At 45.9% G+C, this 19,703-nt stretch overlaps 1 protein-coding gene across 1 annotated transcript in view; it reads right to left on the reverse strand.

The window, feature by feature from the left end:
* The window catches only part of Slco5a1 (solute carrier organic anion transporter family member 5A1), a 120,881-nt gene that overhangs the window by 60,510 nt on the left and 40,668 nt on the right, over nt 1-19,703 (reverse strand). Inside the window, 2 exon segments of the mRNA XM_032906758.1 lie at nt 4,754-4,965; nt 7,606-7,738. Coding sequence (XP_032762649.1) covers nt 4,754-4,965; nt 7,606-7,738 — 345 coding nt within the window.

The following is a 19,703-nucleotide window of genomic DNA, read 5'->3' on the forward strand; positions in this document are numbered from 1 at the left end:
ATAAGCACCTGGAGTCTTCTTGAAGGTACCAAGGGACAACTGTGTATCGTAGGTGTGTGAAGAGAGCTGAGGGGGGAATAGGGGAAGGTAAGAGCTCAGCATTAGAAGGTGAACTGGAGGTGTTTTTAAGTAGGCTGAGGAAGGCCTCAGTGGGCAGCATGCTGAAGCAAATGAGGAGCTTTGGGAAGGAACATCTTTAGCATAGGAATGGCAGTAGCAAAGGCCTTGGGGTCAGCGTATGTCTGGACCAGCAATGAGTCCGATGTGATTGAAGCATGGTTTGTAGATGAGACTGTAAGAAGATAGGATAACAGTACAGCCATGGATTAGATCCGGGAAGTCCTGTGGGAGAGGATGGAGATGCATTTACCAGACTCCTCTGGCAGCTGAGTGAAGAGTACCCAAGCAGGCTGGGAAGATGAGAGCTCCCAGAGCAGGCTGGCTTTTCCTTGGGTTCCAGGCAAACTTCACCTAGGCTCTGTCCACAACTTTCTCAGTGGGTCCCTCCCTCCATCCCACTCCTTCCCCTACTTAACTTCAGAAAGTTTTTGGCAGCTCCCTGGGAGGGAAGAGTTCCAATAAAGGTTGGGACGCCTGCAGCCAGGTGCTCCACAATATGACCCAGTCCATGCACACCTACAAGCACACATGCACACACACACACACACGCATGCACACATGCATGCACACACCCCTCCAAACCTTACCATTCAGGAGTCTACCACCTATGCTCAACAGTGTGTCAAGCACAAGAAACCTATTCAGTGTTCCTGAACCCACCTACCATTTGCACTCGATTCTCTACCTGGGATTATTGGCTACCCTGACCTCTACAGGGATCAGGTGAGCTGCCATGTATCGCCTTTCCTGATTCTTCCATTAAGTGCTGAGTCTCCCGCCCTCAGTCAGTCCCATCCTCTTTATGGCTCTTTTGTGGTGCTGGGGATCAAATCCAGAGTCCTGTATATGTCAAGCGGACGTTCCACGGCTGGGGCGCATCCTAGTCTTCTTGTGATTCACGACATACTCTGTGCTGCTCCAGTCTCCCTCAGAGAATTCTTCAAATCACACCTCACTCGTTTCATAATAGCTACAACCAAGTTTGAAACCTTCTATGCGATCCGCCGCATCTTTAACCCAACCCCACCACAGCCTGCCCCACAGCCAGCACTGGGTTGAGTGTGAACTGCGTCGCTTGAGTTTAACAGATTCTGGGGGTCCAAACCTAGATCCTCCTACTCACTCAGAAGGCCCTTTACTGGCTGAGCTGTCTTCTCAGACCCTGACATTATCCTTTAGTGACAACAACAACAACAACAATTATAAAATTACTTTGCTATTTGTTATGATTATAAACATATTGTACACCGGCACAGACAAAATGCTAGCTAGAAGAAATTTTATTCTGTGTTAAATTAATAATAGGAAACAATTAAGATTAAAAGTATGCACAAAGGAAAGTCAGCTGCCATCGTTTTTTTTTTTTCTATGCAGAAAGATACTCAGTTAAATGGGAAAGGTCTTAGAATTGTAGGCTCCAAACCACACGAACATTGATCCACTTAAATATTTTACGTGTTTATTTTTGTTTAGTTTGGGAAGGAATCAATGTTAATCTCTTTGTTGAAAGGCAACGCAGACACACTTAAGGTTTGACTTTCTTCCTTGTGGTGTTTTGCATCAACCTCATTCTACATAATTTATGAGACTCTAGAAACCTGAGTCAGATTTTCCCAACGTCTGCATCAAAATGGGGAAGCAAAAAGTAGAGAGTGAAATGGGCTTTCTTCTAGCAGCCTCAGCAAGAAAGCCGCTAAAGGAGGAGCCCTCTAACCAGGCGTGGTGGCATTGCCTTGCTAGGCCCAGTCATGTGGGAGGCTTAGCCAGGGGCCACTTAAACCCAGAGGTTCACAGCCAGCTTGGGTGACAGAGCAAGACCCTGTCTACAGATAAAACAAACCAAAAAGGCACCACTCTGTAAAACCCAGAGCCTTTTCTTTTCTTTAAGGAAGTTCAAAGGAGCTGGCATTGATGGTTACACACACACACACACACACACACACACACCAGATGATCCACACCTGTGCAGAAAAGTCGGAAACCCACAAGGATTCATAAGAAAACTAACGAATTAGCATGTAAAATTCCACAAACAAGTCTTAAATTCAGAAGAGATTCTTCTCATTCTGGCATGATGATAGAACCCCACTCCCACCCCCAAAAGCTCTGGAAGCTTGGAGAAGCATGGGGAAGAGAACATGGCAGAGGCCATAAAAAAGAAAGGGCAGCTCAGAAAAAAAAAAAAGCATCCAAAAAAAGCCTCGGGGCCTGGAGAACTGGATCAGCAGGGAAAGGCACTTTCGGCTCTCGCAAGGGACCTGGGTTTGTTTCTCAGCACCCAAGTAGCGGGCAAGTAACAACCTGTTATTTCCATTCCAGGGGGTCTGGTGCCCTCTTCTGGCTTCTGAGGCGGCGAGCATGCAAGTGCTATACAGATAAGCATGCAGTCAAACACTCACACACATAAAATGTGATACCTCTTTAGAAAGAACATCAGCAGTCGTATGGACCTTAGCACTTGATATTAACGTTTCCTTCTACAGCTGATACATTTCACAGTGATTTATAAAATATAAATACTTCTAACCATGCCTTTATCTCTTCCCTTGAGTCTACTTTGTTTTCAGTTTACTTAGTACCAACTTTATCTCGATTAAGTTGTAAAACCAATTGCGGGGGCTGGAGAGATGGCCCAGCGGCTAAGTGGTACTGATGTTGTAGAGGTCCCCAGCACCAGCATCAAGCATTTCACAGCCCCTTGCAATGGGAACTCCAGGAAACCCAGCGCCCTCTCCTGGACGCCAAAGGTACCTCTACCTGTACAGGAGCATGCGCACATAGATAATTAAAAGGGAAAGAAATCAGTTTGTGTGATCATCATGGTGGTCGAGAATGAAACTGTGAAAGTGGTGGGCGGGTCTACAGGAGAAGAGCTGGGCCAGAGAAACCCTCTGTACCACAATAGTGTCAGAACCCATTATAGTAGTTACAAAAGAACACATTGTCACAATGTCATGGGGAAGATCACATGTACAGCTTAAATGGAAAGAAACAGCTTTTTCCCAAGCACTGATGATTGCTTTTAACCAGTAGTCTCTGGCAATGTTCTTGCTCATCATCCTTCTTAGGTTGTAGGGACAACTCCAGGACTTATTAGTAACTTTCTCACACCCGTCTGTCTCACTGGGTGCATAGTTAAAATGCCAGAGTCCTTTCATCCTGAGCATTTGATAAGCACCATCCTGTACAATTTATATAAAAGTTAATTCAAAGAACTCAGGAAGTAAAACTGAAAACAATGAACTCATAGGCTCCTTAAACAAAGGTGGCTAACTGCCGTTCTATCAGTCCAAGACTGCCTACTTAGAAGCCATTTAAGTTGTCCAGGTTTTACATTGTTTAATCTAACTTTAATGAGCTTGTTATCATTGTGTATTGCTACCACCACCACCACCATCACTTTCTGAAACACTGTCTAGATCTGGCTGGCTTAGAACTTAGAAACCCAGCTGGCCTCAAATTCATAGAAATCTCCCTGCCCTGGAACCACCCCTGGACCCACCCCGGGACCCACCCTAGGATTAAAGGTGTGCTAAACTCATTGTTTTTAAGAGAAATAAAAATGAAAAAAAAAAAAAAGACCAAGATAGTCCCTTCTACAAACATCCTTCTACCAGCACCCAGGGACAACCGATGGAGTCACCAAAGAGTAGTATTCCTTTCTAGTGAATTTTCATACTTACACAAGGATCGCCCTATACTACTGCTCCATTGCTTCCCTAGAACAAACTCTCCATTACACAGTGTAATCGTGGTGTTAGAAACCAGACATCAGAATCTACAGCAAATGCCACATCCAGTCACATGTGTCTTTGTGACCTAGAGCAGTAACCCTCAAACTTCCCAAAGGGCGGGCCATTTCTTACATTAATCTGTCATCTCCTAGTAATTTTTGCAAAACACACTTGAGATGAATTGTTAGGGTTTTTGTCTGTTTGGGGGTTTTGTTTTTATTTTTCACTCTGTGTGTGTGTGTGTGTGTGTGTGTGTGTGTGTGTGCGCGCGCGAGCGAGCGCACGCGCGCGCATGCGTGCGCGCGTATGAGTGTCATGTGCCTCGAGGTAGGAGGACAGTCCTTGAGAATGTTTCTCTCCTTTCACCATGGGATCCAGAAATGGCTCTCTGGTCCTCAGACTATCCCTCCTTTTAAAGACTTGCAAAATATAAGCCTAACTTTGTATTACTGTTATCAAATTCAACAGCTAAAACCACTCACTTAAGTTTCTTTCTCAAAACCAGCTCACAGCACAATGAGTTTCGTGGCAGCTGGTTGAACGTATCTGTCATTTTGTTTTGTTCTTATTTGTCCCTCTTCTCAACTGTCACTCTGTGTCACTGCCTCACCCTGCACTTGCTGTCCCACACCATCCCTCAAAGAGGTCATTCCTCAAGTTTCTAAAGGGACATTTGCAGCCCTTCCTCTCAAATGCAGTCCTTTTCTGGCCATCGAGCACCAAACACCTGTGGGGGACACTGGTGTGGAGTCACAGGGTTTGTGTTTTGGGGCCCGCTGAGAGTCAAACTCAAGACCCCAGCCCTCTATCGCTGAGCCACACCTCCTTGGGCCCACACTTGGTGGGCACTGGCCTGAAGAACCATGCATACACTCACTCACACAAGAGAAATACTTTACCTCTGACATTCTTTCCAAAGCCCATTGAAGAAACTTTTTTGTTCACTTGCTCGCTTGTGTTTGATTTCTCCTTGATGATGTCATCGTCGCTAACAACATCAGCAGAAAATTTTTTCTTTTTCTTGTGTCGAGGTGGAAGCTTTTTTGGAAAAGTAAACATTGGGAATATCACAAGAAACATTGCAATGGCACAAAGAAGGAATCCACTCCACCTAAAAAATTGGGAAATGTCAGTTGTATTTACGGCTTCAGTTTGGGAGTTAAGAACAAATCAGAGAACGAGGGTTGTCAGGATAAAGGGCAGAGAGGTCATTTTAGCTTCATCAATTATAGGCAGAAGGGAACTGAACAAACTGAGGAAGCAATGGTCACTTGCATTTCTGCGGTATGAATGGAAAAAATTCATAATTATATTAGGACTGGTGGCTGATTGATTAGGATGTCACGCAAGAAATCTGAACAGCTATGGATCTGCTAACACGGTTATTTCTGCTATAGCGTGCATTTCATACAGTTGATTTTTTTATTTTATTTTGCTTTCCTTTGTTTAAGCCTAAGTCTCGTGTAGCCCAAACTGGTCTCAGTTGGTTATTATTTCAGGGTGACATTGACTACACTCTCTGCCTTCCTCTGCCTCCCTAGTGTTAAGATGACAGGCTTGAGCCACCACACCTGGTTACAAGAAATTTACCAGAACAGCAATGGACTGCCTCACACAACTTGAGGGGCAATAGGCACCAGCACCCATTTTCTGAGACAGGCTTTCTCTGGGTAGCCTCGCTGTCCTAGAATACACTCTGTAGACCAGGCTGGCCTCAAACTCACAGAGATCTGCCTGGCTCTGCCTCCCGAGTGCTGGGATGGCATGTGCCCAGTTCACCTCTTTTTTTTGTCCTTAAAAGAAAACAAATAACTCATAACAAAGGTGGTTTGTTTTTCCGTCTTTTTGATGCTGGCAATTGAAGCTATAACCCCCAACTGTACGTCCAGTGTGCATTTTTTATTGCTGATGGGGTTCAAATACTTTGCAAGTGCTTAAGCATGCGTCGCTCATCCCCATGTATGCGGTCCTCAGAGTCTTTAACAAGCATGTTGGACATCAAGACTTTCAGAGTTCATCATTTTACATGAAGGACTTAAAACCCGTAAGCCAGAGATGTAAGAAACAACCTTCCAGGAGTACAACAAGGTATACAGCCGAACTTGGATCTCATTTTGTGCTTTGTGTGCCAGACAGCTACCTAAGGGGTGTGTATAATCGCCAGTCTGGTGCTTGGGTCAGGGTAGGGAGTCAGAATTTTGCTCAATACATAAAATGAAAGAAATGGGTTTAAAATGGGTGGTGGGTATCAGTGTTGGGGAGCATAGCTAGGTCAATATGGCTGCGTCAGAGTATGGCTGCTGGCAGGCCCTCATCAGTCACTGCCCACAGCACACTCCATTCGCCCTCTAGCCTTGAGTTCCCCAAGCCTCTCACGTGGTCCCTCAGGGCAGTCATGAGTTGTAGCTTAGACACATCTGGATTGGACCGTCTTCACCACATATTAAATAAGAAATCTCAACTGGGGAACGCCTCCATCAGACTGATGTGTGGGCAAGTCTGTGGCCATTTTCTTGATAAATGATGAATGTGGAGGACCGAGCCCACTGCCGATGGTTCCTCCCCTGAACATGTGGGCCTGAGTTAATGAGGGGATGATTTTTCTTTTCAGTTGAATTTCTCATCTGAAAACAAGGCTTCGAAATGCTTTTGGGAGTCATCAAATAAACAAGATGGTGCTTCTAACAGACCTCGTGAAACACCCACTCCAACCCAGCAGATGTGTGCAGTGGCCGGTTTGGTTTTGTTCGTCACGTAGCTATGCTCCCAGACGAGATTCCCAGCCTTCCCTTAGCCTTGAATGGTGTGAGATTTCATGCAACCATTCAAGGAGCTCTTGTTTTTAACTCTTGAGAGGTTTATTTAATACTAATGTGCTGTGATACGGCATGGGTGCCCATGCGTGGAGAGGGCGGAAGACAACTTTATGGCAACAGCTCTCTCCTTCCACCTTTCTATGGGGAGTGAATTCAGGGAGCTAGGCTCGCTCACCGAGCATCTTTACCCACTGAGCATGTCAGCCAGAATCACCCCTCCATGGTTTCTGCTTCAAGCTCCCACTTAAGAGTTTCTGCCTTGGCTCCCCTAAATGACAAACTATATACTCTGCAAACTGACATAAATCCTTCGTTCCTCCGATCCTTTGGTCAGTGTTTTATCACAGCCACAAGAGAGAACAGAAGATATTTTCTGGGTCACAGGTGCCCTCATCCTGCACTCTGCTTTGGACACAGTGACCCAGACGCCTCTGTGTTAGATTCCTGTAGCTGCTCTGACGAGCTGTCACACATGGACTCACTCCAACAACACGCTGAGTCAGCTCCTGGTTCCGAGCCGTGGGTATCTACTGCACATCCCATATGCAAGCTGAAGGAGAAGCTGTCTTCCCTCCCTGACTTTCAGAGGCCCTGCCTGCATTCTTTTGTCCACAGCCCTTCGTCCATCTTCAAAATGAAATGCCAGGATTTCCTCTTAAATCAGCAGACCTCCTGAATCTGGCCGCCTCCCTCCCCCTTCACCTAAGATGCCCTCTCCCACAAAATCCTCATCTTTAACCCTCTCTTCAAAGTCCTCTCATCACATACGGCCCCATGTTCATAAGCTCTGGGGAAATTATTCTCCCTACTATCTATCACAGGTAATGCCTAGCAAGCTACTGTTTCCCTTTTTGCTGGGGAAATTGTAACTGTGGAGTAGTAGTGACTGGCCATCTCTAGTAAGACGTGAAATAGAAAATGTGGGAAACACTCACCAGTTTCCGATGAAACGAGGGTCATTCTGATCAAGGAGGACGGGATTTCTGGGATCCACATAAAAGCCAATGAGTAGCCCACCTAGTAAGTATCCCACTGCGGGGCCAAGTGCACCCATGACGTACATGATGGCTGAGGAGACAGAAGGGGAAACGGGACAGATAGCAACGTTCCACAGACCTTACATGTCACCGCCGTACTCAGTGGCTATCTTCTGAGATGCTCATGCTGACAACTGTCTTCAGTCCTTGCCCTTACTGCAGGGTCCCCCTTGCCTTCCTTCTGCATCAGCGCCACTTGAACGAGCTCGCAGTTGCTTCCGCTTTGGATTTCAATAAGAGTATCCAAGCCACACCACTAAGTTAAAGTTTCTCTTTCTATCAGCATATGTTGATTGTGTATAAGAATGTGTTTCATTGTGGCACTGTCACCCACATGTATGATATGTTTATATCATATCCATAGCCTTAACTCGCTTCCTTTTATGCCATCCCCCTCCTCTTCCCACGTAGTCCCTCCTCTGCCTTCTTGTCTTTCATTTTTTTTTTTTTTTATGATTTAGCAAGTTTCGTCATGGTTGCTGCGTGAAAAATTTAAATCCAATTTTTGGAAAACCTAGGCTAGTTACTGAGGCCATAGAGACTAATCAAAAGAAAGGAAAGGAGAGGGGAAAGGAGGCAGAGGAAAGGACGGATTCTCCAAGAAGAAAAACGGTGGGTGTCATTTGTCACAGCTGGGACATTCTAGCAAGATGACAAATCTGGGGAGAGGGGGCAGCGTTATCCTGAAGGCTTGATTCAGTTGAACTAGCAGGCAACGGGCAGCCATTGTTCAAGTGTCCACCACCAATGTTACTAACTACCATTCCAGAATCAAATGAGGTTTCAGAATGCATTTGGTTCGTTGCTAATTGAGGAAACTTACTTTAAAAAGAGTAAATATCAGTAAATGACATTATTCAGAAGGTCTATGTGGAAGCCATCAACCACAGAAAATAGTTTGTTAAAACCCATCTACAGAGCTGGGTGAGGATGTCTCACTGTACACAGATCAAAAAGGCAGTTTCTGGATTCAAAAAATGTTTGCCATTAGAATGGATTTGTGGCACAACAACAAAAAAGAACAAGGTTATTAGCATTATTTTGCTAGGTTTGTGAGACAGGGAGGTACCCCAGGCTAACCCTGACCTGGTGCTCTTCTTGCGCCAGCCTCCAGGTTATGATGGCACCAGAGCACGCCTCCGTTTCTGTCTCTGCTCCATCTACCCACATTTCTCTTTTCACTTCTAAAATCTAAAATTGTGAAATGCCAAGTTGGAAATCTTGAAGTGGGATATGGAATTCCTTGAAAGTCACTGAAAACCCCGGACCCATTTTCGCCTGCTAATCTCCATCTTTGGGGACAGATACATCGACATTTTCAAGTCACTGCTGCGTGAACAGACACCGGTGTTAATCATTTCTCACTTTACCTCTGTCATTCATGTGTAACCACCAGAGAGATGGGATGTTTAAGCACCCAACCTTCAAACAGCGTGTCAGAGAATTATCAGTGGCTTCACTTGACTTCATGTCTACGCCCGAATGCATTTAGATCCCATCACTACTCTTAAAACACGGACGAGACCAAGGCTGCGATTTAATCCTTTCGCTCACCTTCCACACCACTACAAATGTAAGTCATGTGCTTGTTTTACAGAGTCGTCCACTGTTACACACAGGACGGCTGTGCCTCCGTTGCCCACGCAAGTCCAGAATAGAAGCAAGCCTCGTGTAAGTGATACCTTCCCAGAAGCACGTTTCTCGTGTATAAAATTAGGACTTTGACAAACACTTGATAGCCTCCCTGCCTACAATCTCCTGTGTCAAGCAAAGATGGGAAGCCCTTCTTTGAGGTATGGGTATTCCGGTATGCACAGGAAGGTAAAAGGTTTACAGTGCTGAGCAAGCCACACCCACATAGAACTTAACCCTGTAATGAGGCCAAAGTGGACAGGAGCCATCATCCCCAAACAGGTCTTCTGGCGTGAAAGAGACTATGTTTCTCGCACAGGCCTGGAAGGGGTACTGTGGTTCCGATGTTTACACCTGGGCACAATGGCATGTGTGTACGGCAACCCCACACAGTCACCCAGCAGATGGAGCATCATCAGACAACAGTCACCAGAACACCTCAGCTACTTTATCAACTGGAAATGAAACTTTCATAATTCAGTGATATACTGTCTCTCTGCCCCTCTTCCACAATGGTTCCTGAGTCCTAGAGAAGGGGTGACGCCCCTTCACATTCGTTGGTGGCTGAGCACTCTGAGACCTTGGTGTAAGCTTCCCTAACCCTGTAACTCTTGCAGTCTACATGACTTCAACCAAGTACTCCATGGGTGATGAGGCCAAGTTCTCCTATCTACACAGGATGGACCCTGGTCCCTTTCACAATTGCTGTGGCCTTTGAGTGCCAGGGCTGATGAACCTGGGAAAACACTGCTGTAGGGGTGGTCTTGTTGGGACATGGAGGCCCTGAACTCCCTACTTAGGCCTCTGCTTTTCAAGCCCTTTCTTCCTAAAGGAAGGAATTCCAAACGAGTTCGTGTTTTCCAGGCTGAGGTTTTTCAGGAGAGAGGTCTTGGCCTCCAGGTACTTCTCCTACTGCCCCAATACAAAAGGCAAGGTTTGTCTTCAATTGTGCAAAGCTCTTTAATAATTACCTTGACTTTGTCCTCAGCTCCTGTCAGATTCTTCTGCCCACCTCTATGCCCAGTCCTGAATCACAGGAAGTGATTCCAGAGTTCCCGGCAGCAGTTAGCTATCTAGCCATACACCTTGTGCGGTATGGGAAACTGAGTCACCCAAGCACAATCAAAAAGATTCCAGCACCATGTCGGCCTTCAGAGGAAGGCCCATGGAAGGAAGACTTTCTGGCTTCATACCTTAGTACTGAATAAGTCACTCCTTCCGCTGCTTTCTCTTTGAGAAGGCACTGGGGCAAGCCAGGGCCATTTGACAAAGGGTCTCTCCCAGTGAAGAAACACACAGAACTGATTCAAGGTGCATTAAATAGACAGGACATCAACAATATGTTGAGGACTGGAGAGGAGGAAGGATTTGTTGTAATAAGTCAAGAGAGGAGACTTTTTGAAAGGATGACTTTTGGCATAAGCCTCTCAGGATGTAGGCACAGAAGTTAAAGTTAAAGTTAAAGGTTAAAGGCACAGAAGTCCGGAAGTGTGTTCAGGAAACTGCAAGTACTCGTGGTACTTTGTCTGTGGCAGATAAAACTGGAAACACTCAGAAGATCTGAGAATAAGACTGAAAACTGTGCTAAGTTCATACACTAGAATACTACTCATCAGTCTTAAAGAATACATTACACGCCGAAACACGGAGACATTTCAAAATCTCAAATGCAAGATGGTGAATACTACTACCTATCCCAGTCTCATCCTTAGACACAGGCAACAGTGAGAGGAAACTGACAGATCCTCTCCCCTGAGGGCAGTGAGAGCTACCCATGCCAGCAGCAGCTTCTTCCACTGTGCAGTGTCCTGTGGAAATACGATTTCCATTTGACTCTGGAGGAGTAAGTCTCTTTCTCTGGGCAATGGAGGGCAGATGCCAACACCTCGGTAGGGGACTCAGACATAGTCCATGGCATCTCCATCTTTCCCTGCTTTGCTATGTGAAGTCCGTGGAATTCTGAGAATCCAGAGTACCATGTGGCTGCCAGAGATCTCTCTGTCCAACTCATTGAGCCTGAGCACTCAAGGACACTTTCCCTTTCCCTCACACTCGGCTTGTTTATGGGCAGAATTCATGGAGAGAACCATTACCCTCAGTGAGGACTTCCTTTTCTCCTGCCTACTGAGTCTATACAGCCTCTTCTTCTGGTCAAAGCAAGCCCATTTCGTTCCGGAATACACACTCTACTCATCCATCTGATCATCCCAGCCTGTCCTACACTAGACCATGTCATGCATGATTCACTGGTGGCAGGTGACCAAACCAGGCCAGTCAGATGCTGTCCTCAGCCCAAAGATTCCCTCCATGTCCATATGGCTCAGTCCCAGACTTCTCCAGAACTCTGCTCAAACACCACTCTACAAGGCAGCCACGGCTCCCAGTAGGGTCTACAGAGTCCGATGGCAGCCATCCCCACTCCCTATTGCCCTGCCTTTCAGAATTTCCTTCAACACACATACACGTGGCATGTACTTGTTGATCTCTTGGCATCTGCCTCTCTCTCAGGAATGTTCTATGGGACCAGGGTCTATATTCTTCATTTCCAATGGATGAGGAGTGCCAACCAGAAACCAATAAAGATGTGTTGAATGGAGACAAGAGGGACACTTGAATCTTGAGTGAGTTGGACGCTCACCCTTACGACAGAGTCTGTTTTCTGGGGACCCCTGTCTGTCCTTGAGCACTTTCTAGTTCTCCTCTCATCCCAGAGTCTGTGACTTACAAAGTTGGTCCCTGTCTTTACAGCCACAGAGCCCTCAGCTTTGCCTTTGCCTGGCATGAGTCATCACCCCCCGTAGCTGGGACCTCACAGCCTCCTTGTAACTGGACTGGATTGCCACACAAACACCTGAACTTGATCTTTTATTTGTCAGTGTTCACATATAAGCTGACTCCTGCCCCCAACATCCTTCTACCCTCTGCATACGTCTCCCTACAATCCCACGAACCAGAACTTACTTTCTCAGCTGTCCCCTGGGACCATCGCTAACCTCAGGAACTGAGACAGACAGTGGATTAGCTATAAATGGGAGTTGGGTCCAGGCTCAGAATCTAGAACCATGCCATGGACTTGTGTTCTATTTGCATCCTAAGGTCCCCAAATGCCTATTGATCCTGGCATGGGACACAGTGATGGGAGGACACATGTCATATGTACTTAGTGGCACAGCTACTGAAGATAGGACGCAGGAAAAGTAATCCACACTCTACTCCAATATCACAGTATAACAGCTCTCGTTCCGAATACATTCAAGTTCCTGGAAGACTGCCAACATACTTCATTGTACCAGAGCGCCAGATTTAAAGAGAATATCCCTTCCCTCATCCCTTCCCCTCACCAGTACAGGGATAAGGGCCCTTTATTCTCAGTTATTTTGAGAAGTGATTTTTTTTTCCTTTTAGAAGATTCAATTACTTTGACACAGGCCTGACAGCAGAAGACCAGCTGCCACAGCAGCCGGGAACAGTCTGTCACCTGCTAAGGCATCCAGGGAGCATCTCAGGTCATGAAGGAGAGGGCCATGGGCCTTAAATAGATTCCTTGCTTTTTCTCCTAGCGGCAACCACTGATTTGCATTAAGAATCAATCATTCCATACCCATTTCTCCTACTGGGTCGCCCTTGTCCAGCCTTGATGCAAGGGGAGGTGCCAAGTCTTATTGTAATTTGTCATGCCGTGGTTGGTTGATATCCCTGGAAGGACTGCCCTTTTCTAAAGGGAAACAGAGGAGTGGACGGTGGGGGGTGGGGAGGCTGGGGGAAAAGGACTGGGAGGAGAGAAGGGAGGGGGAACTGTGGTCAGGATGTAATATATGAGACAGACAGACAGGAAGAAAGGAGGAAAGGAAGGAAGGAAGGAAGGAAGGAAGGAAGGAAGGAAGGAAGGAAGGAAGGAAGGAAGGAAAGAAGGGAAGAAGGAAGGAAGGAAGGAAGGAAGGAAGGAAGGAAGGAAGGAAGGAAGGACCATCCTATAGAAATATTTTCAAAGAAATCTGAAAATTATTTAGGGTATAACTTGTCCTCTCAAAAAGAATGTACAAGTGCATGCAGGGAGATCCATTTGCCCTTAATTAGTCCTGGGGCCTAGAAGGAGGCTATTTCATGCACTGTGACTTTAAAGTATTAATGTGGCCACCTGCGGGTGTGCACAATTGGTGCCCGAGGACAGCCCCCAAGGATGGCTGCCAGGAAGGTTGCGAATTGTTAGCCCACACGGAACTAATCAAAACACTAGTGAGAAACATGACCACACATTACCAAAAGAAGAGAAAAATCAAACAATAAAGTGTGAGGCTTGTCCGTGGCCTGCAAAGAGTGGGATATGTCAGCGTTGAGGCACGTTAGAAACATCAGTGGACCGGTGATTCTCACAGGTTACTGGTGCAGAGTCAAGCTTTTAATGTTACTCGCATAGGTAACGATAGATAGATAGATAGATAGATAGATAGATAGATAGATAGATAGATAGATAGATAGATAGATAGATAGATAGATAGATGAGTGGGAGGCTGGGTGGGTGGATAGATGGATGGATGGACAGATGAACAGATAGATCATTTGTGGTTTTGAGATAGGTCTCATGCATCCCAAGCTGTCTCAATTCGCTGGAGAATTGAACATAGCTTTGCAGTTCTGATGTTTGTGCTTGATTCACGCTGTGCTGAGGACTGAACCCAGGGTTCCATGCATGCCAGACTAGCACTGTACCGACTGAGATCCTTTCCCAGCCCAAAGACAATGTTTATCGGTGCATTCTGCATTTAGAAAGACAGATGACAGTAATAACAGAGAGACTGACAAAATACAGAGACATCGTGTGGCTACCAATTTTAATACTTATGAAAAGCTCTACACCTTGGGAAAATGCCTCCTTCTAAAGTGGGAATGAAAACAAAAAATACTTTGACAATGGGATCATAATTTTGCCAAAAACATACATTTAAATAGGAAAAATTGCACTTTTTTTTAAAAAAAAAAAAGCTCATAGAACTAATGTGCAAGTTTGGAAAGTGTGAAAGACATAAGATGGATATTAAAATCAACTATAGTCAGCCCTGTCCCCTCCACTTGGCCTGGGAGACCATAGACAGAAACTTATCTCCTACTACATAGCACAGCATGGAAGGAGAAAGACAGACAGAGACCTGCCAAGCCCCAGACACCACAGACCTGCCTTCCGCAGCTCAGCAGAGCACAGCACAGAGGACACACAGAGCCCCACCTGTCCCCATGCAAAGCTGCGTGCTGTGTGAGAGAGGAAGGAGGTTCACAGACTCGCCACCTGCCATGCCACAGCGCTGTCATGCCACGCCAGCAGGCGGTAGATACCTAGAGGCCCACTGGACACCATGGCGTGAAGCCCAGACAGAGGAGATTGGGTCCACCAGCCGCATGGCCCGCCTGTACTGGGAGCCGCTGAAATGTGCAAGCATGTGGTGGACAGATGGCAGAGAAAGAGAAGTAGAGCAGCTTGAGCCTTGTGGAGAGAGATGGAACTAGAGAGGAGAGGGTGGAGGAGAACAGCCTGTTGTGAGTAGCCAGTGCTGCCACCCGAGGTCACGGCGAAGTCCCAACCCTCTGAGGGTCATGTCTAGGTTCAGGGTTGTGTTAGTGTCCATGGCTCCTATTAGAACATACAGAACATGGCATGTCCCTGGTCTAGGCAGCTACCAGGGACCATGTGGATGTCTAGGCGCAGTGCAGAACTGTCTCTACCCCTCACTGGAAGGCAGCACTCAGGAGACCACACCCTGCACTTCGTCTTGGCAGCAGAGAACTGTCTCTAGTGTCAGGGGTGTGATGAGTCAGCCCCAAGGAGCCCACCGCTTTACCATCTGCCACAGTCAGTGGAGATGGCCGCAGGGTCTAGAGAGCAGGAGAGCGGGCCCTGCCCCTCCCTGGCTGTAGCACTCAGGAGAGCGGGCCCTGGCCCTGGAGCTGGACAGTGGAACTGGCTGATGGCAAAGGTGCTAGGGAGGTTGTGAGAGCAGGAGACCTTGCCCAGCTCCTTACCAGCTGCAGCACTTGGAAAAGCAGACCCTACACCTTGACTCTGTGGGTTCAGGGGAGACAGCCACACGGGCATAAGAGCACGGGAGCTGACCCTGATGGCATTGGGTGGCCCGGCAGGGACAGTGCTGAAGAGCTCACCCTGGTGTTGCAGATATGGAAGAGCCGGTGGGCTGAGCCGCTCAGCTGCCACTCAGGCACACATCCAGGGCTTTGAGTTGGCCCACACCAAAATCTACATCACCTGTGAACTGTTGGGACACATGAAAAGGCTGTCCTACCCCTCCAAAGCTGCAGGATCCCCATGACACAGGGCGACACAGGATTATCAGGAGGAATACTAGCAAGGATCCAATACTGATGGTGTCACAGAATCCAGAGACCTCTGATTCTCGAATCACACCAGTGACTCACTCAATGAAACTGTGCAAGGCAAGATGTGTGGACAGAGGGGTGTACAGTGGGACAGAGTGTGACCATAGTACAGCTCCCACAATGAAATAATTTGTATGCTCTGTTTTGTTTGTTGTGTGTGTGTGTGTCTCTGTGTCTGTGTGCCTGTGTTGTGTGTGTTTATTTTGGAGAGCAGGTAGCAAGGGCAAAGGGCAGACAAAAGGGGCTGGGGAGATGAGTGAGACTGGGGCACATGATGTGAAACTCACAAAGAATCAATTAAAAGTTTAAAAAGACACCAACTGTATTTCTATATATACACAATGGTTAGGAGTTCAAAACAATACTGTGAACAAAAGCATCAAAGATATAAACATTCAAAGCATATTGGCAAATGTGTGCATACATACATATGTATAAAATGATATATACACACATATATATGTATACACAGCCATACACATGGGGGTGAAGAGATGATCGATGGGTAGAATTGCATTCCACACAAACCTGAAGACCTGAATTCGAATTCCTGGAACCTGATGAAAAGGTCAGAGGCAGTAGCATGCTTTTATACTCCCAGCACTCTACAGTCAGGTGGGAAACGGAGACTCGTGATCTGGCCTAAATTACCCAGCAAGAAGAAACCAGAGGTATTCTGCTCAAAACCAAGGTGGAAGGGGAGAAACAACTTCTGAAATCTGACCTCTGGCCTCCATGTACCTACACTGCCACACACACACACACCATATATACACATAATAATAACATTATAGTAATAGGAAATCTATAAACACAGACATACATACAATGTAGAGATAAAACATTTGCAACATCTTTTTGTTGAAATGTACAAACACTTGAGAGAATTTAAAGAAAATTCAAGCAAGTGGAAAAGTCGTACACCTTATTCGTGGCTTGGAAAGTCCAATGTTGTTAAGCCATAGATTCTCACAAACTTGCTATCTTGGTTATGATGAAGACGCAGTTCTCACCTCAAGGGAAATAAGAGATGGATTATTCGGAAGCCAAATGTAAGCATCATGGACTTAGCTTACCCCAAGTTCTATGCTCCAACATTAATTTACGGTAACGAACAATAAACTCAAAAATCAAGACCCTTTCAAATATACTGGTTATACATATAGGGGGCCTATAGCAAGAAGGGGAGAACTCTGCTATAGGCCTTGGGTGCTGTCTGACAGAACTCCATCCCTTTGATTAGTAGGAAACTAAGGTTTTGTTAATACAAACCAAAGGGTTTCTTCTGTTTTGTTTTTAAATGTTAGCCATAACGCTCAGCAGGATTTTAGGTCCAACACAGAGTGGGAAAAATAATGGCTAGGTTAAAGATGGCCCCAAATCCACTGTAATTAGGCTCTGGAGCTGCAACATTCCAACCTCCCCACATCACTGCACTCTGACCAGTCAAACAACCTTGCGGACAGCTCCTCTTCGGGATTCCCACTCACAGGAAGGACAACCTTCACTGGATTTCTGGTGTGTCCTCTATTATTTCTCACAGTTTTAGTTTTTCAATTAAAAAAAAAAAAAACCAAAGACCCTGAAACTGTTGCCTATTTTCAGCCACGTGAAATGCGGCCTCTTCTCTGTGCATATGAAGCCTGTCAACCTAGTGGCCTCGTTTAACCTGTAGCTCGGCAGAAGCCCGTGGCACACAGTGGGCGTGCGCTTGCTCACTGGGAAGCGAGCAGACAGTATTTGGAAAGCAATCCTCCGAGTTTCCGTATCCACCGAACAATCATGGGGACGTCTCTCGGGACAAGCCATTACCCTAAAGCAGGAGATGGCAAGCTACCAGACAGATCCAGCAAGTGGAGTTGTCCTGAGACGCAGCCATACAAATCCATTTGCATACTGAGGTCCTGTTTCCATATCACAACGGCGGAACTGAGTAGTTGCGACAGAAATAGGGTCGCCCACAAAGCCTTAAATAGTTACTGTCTGTCCCATTATAGAAAGCACGCTGTCCTTTACAGGGAAGAAGAGCATCCAATGAGCGTCTGCGGTGCTCTCAGCATCAGCTGTGTTTGCACTCACTGCTTCTTTTCAATTTGGCCTCCAATACACTTGTAAGTTGTGGTTATAACTCATGGAGGTTTGAGCGAACGTTCTCTACATGCATTACTTAAAACACCCCCCACACACACACACACACGTACTTTTCTATTTTCGAAAACGTTTTAAGACATAGTCTTACTACATACAGCCCTAGCTAGCCTGGAGTTCAATATGTAGATGAGGTGGCCTTGAATCACAGAGAGATCCACTTGCTTCTGCCGCCAGAGTACTGGGATTGAAGGGTTATTCCTCCACACCTAGCTTACTTGTTATATGTTTAATAGGCAAACTCATGTAGGATGAGAATGTCTACATGTGGCCAGCCATGGTGGTGTAAGCCTAAAGGCCCAGCACTCACTCGGGAAAGGGAACCACACAGACGACATGGCCAGCCTACGCTGCACTGTAGGAGCCTGCCTCCAAAAAGAATTATAATTGTAAAACGAAAGGCAATTTGCATAAAAAGAAAACTCATTGGTTAATTCAATATTTTCAGGGGTAGCAATTTCTCTAACGTTCAAACTTATACTCCAAACGATACTTTAGAGCTGATCTAAATAGCAGTTGGTAACGTATCATTTCTATAGGAGTGATATGATAACCACTGCTCAGAGACCGTCTTCAGAAGCTTCACTACACACAGCCCCATCCCAGCCAACACTTATAACTTTTATAGAAAGGAATTATTTTTCCCAATTTAAAAATTTCAAAAGATCATTGGGGTTGCAGACTGGTACAACCATTCTGGAAATCAGTCTGGAGGTTTCTCAGAAAATTGGACATTGAACTGCCTGAGGATCCAGCTATACCTCTCTTGGGCATATACCCAAAAGATGCCCCAACATATAAAAAAGACACGTGCTCCACTATGTTCATCGCAGCCTTATTTATAATAGCCAGAAGCTGGAAAGAACCCAGATGCCCTTCAACAGAGGAATGGATACAGAAAATGTGGTACATCTACACAATGGAATATTACTCAGCTATCAAAAACAACGACTTTATGAAATTCGAGGCAAATGGTTGGAACTGGAAAATATCATTCTGAGTGGCTAACCCAATCACAGAAAGACATACATGGTATGCACTCACTGATAAGTGGCTATTAGCCCAAATGCTTGAATTACCCTAGTGGCCTAGAACAAATGAAACTCAAGACGGATGATCAAAATGTGAAGGCTTCACTCCTTCTTTAAAAAGGGGAACAAGAATACCCTTGGCAGGGAAGAGAGGCAAAGATTAAAACAGAGACTGAAGGAACACCCATTCAGAGCCTGCCCACATGTGGCCCATACATAGAGCCACCCAATTAGACAAGATGGATGAAGCAAAAAGTGCAGACCGACAGGGCGGATGTAGATCGAACCTGAGAGACACAGCCAGAATACAGCAAATACAGAGGCGAATGCCAGCAGCAAACCACTGAACTGAGAACGGGACCCCCGTTGAAGGAATCAGAGAATGAACTGGAAGTGCTTGAAGGGGCTTGAGACTCCATATGTACAACAATGCCAAGCAACCAGAGCTTCCAGGGACTAAGCCACTACCTAAAGACTATACATGGACTGACCCTGGACTCTGACCTCATAGGTAGCAATGAATATCCTAGTAAGAGCACCAGTGGAAGGAGAAGCCCTGGGTCCTGCTAAGACTGAACCCCCAGTGAACTAGACTGTCGGGGAGGCGGCAATGGGGAGGGGGGGGGAACACCCATAAGGAAGGGGGAGGAAGGGATGTTTGCCAAATGTACATAAGAAATACTCAAGTTAATAAAAAAAAAAAAATACAAAAAAAAAAAAAAAATTTCAAAGATCAATTCCTGTCTGAGGAATAATAATAATAATAATAATAATAATAATAATAATAACTGATAGTAA

This window comes from Rattus rattus, chromosome 1 (genome assembly GCF_011064425.1).
Source record: "Rattus rattus isolate New Zealand chromosome 1, Rrattus_CSIRO_v1, whole genome shotgun sequence".
Taxonomy (NCBI): Eukaryota; Metazoa; Chordata; class Mammalia; order Rodentia; family Muridae; genus Rattus; species Rattus rattus.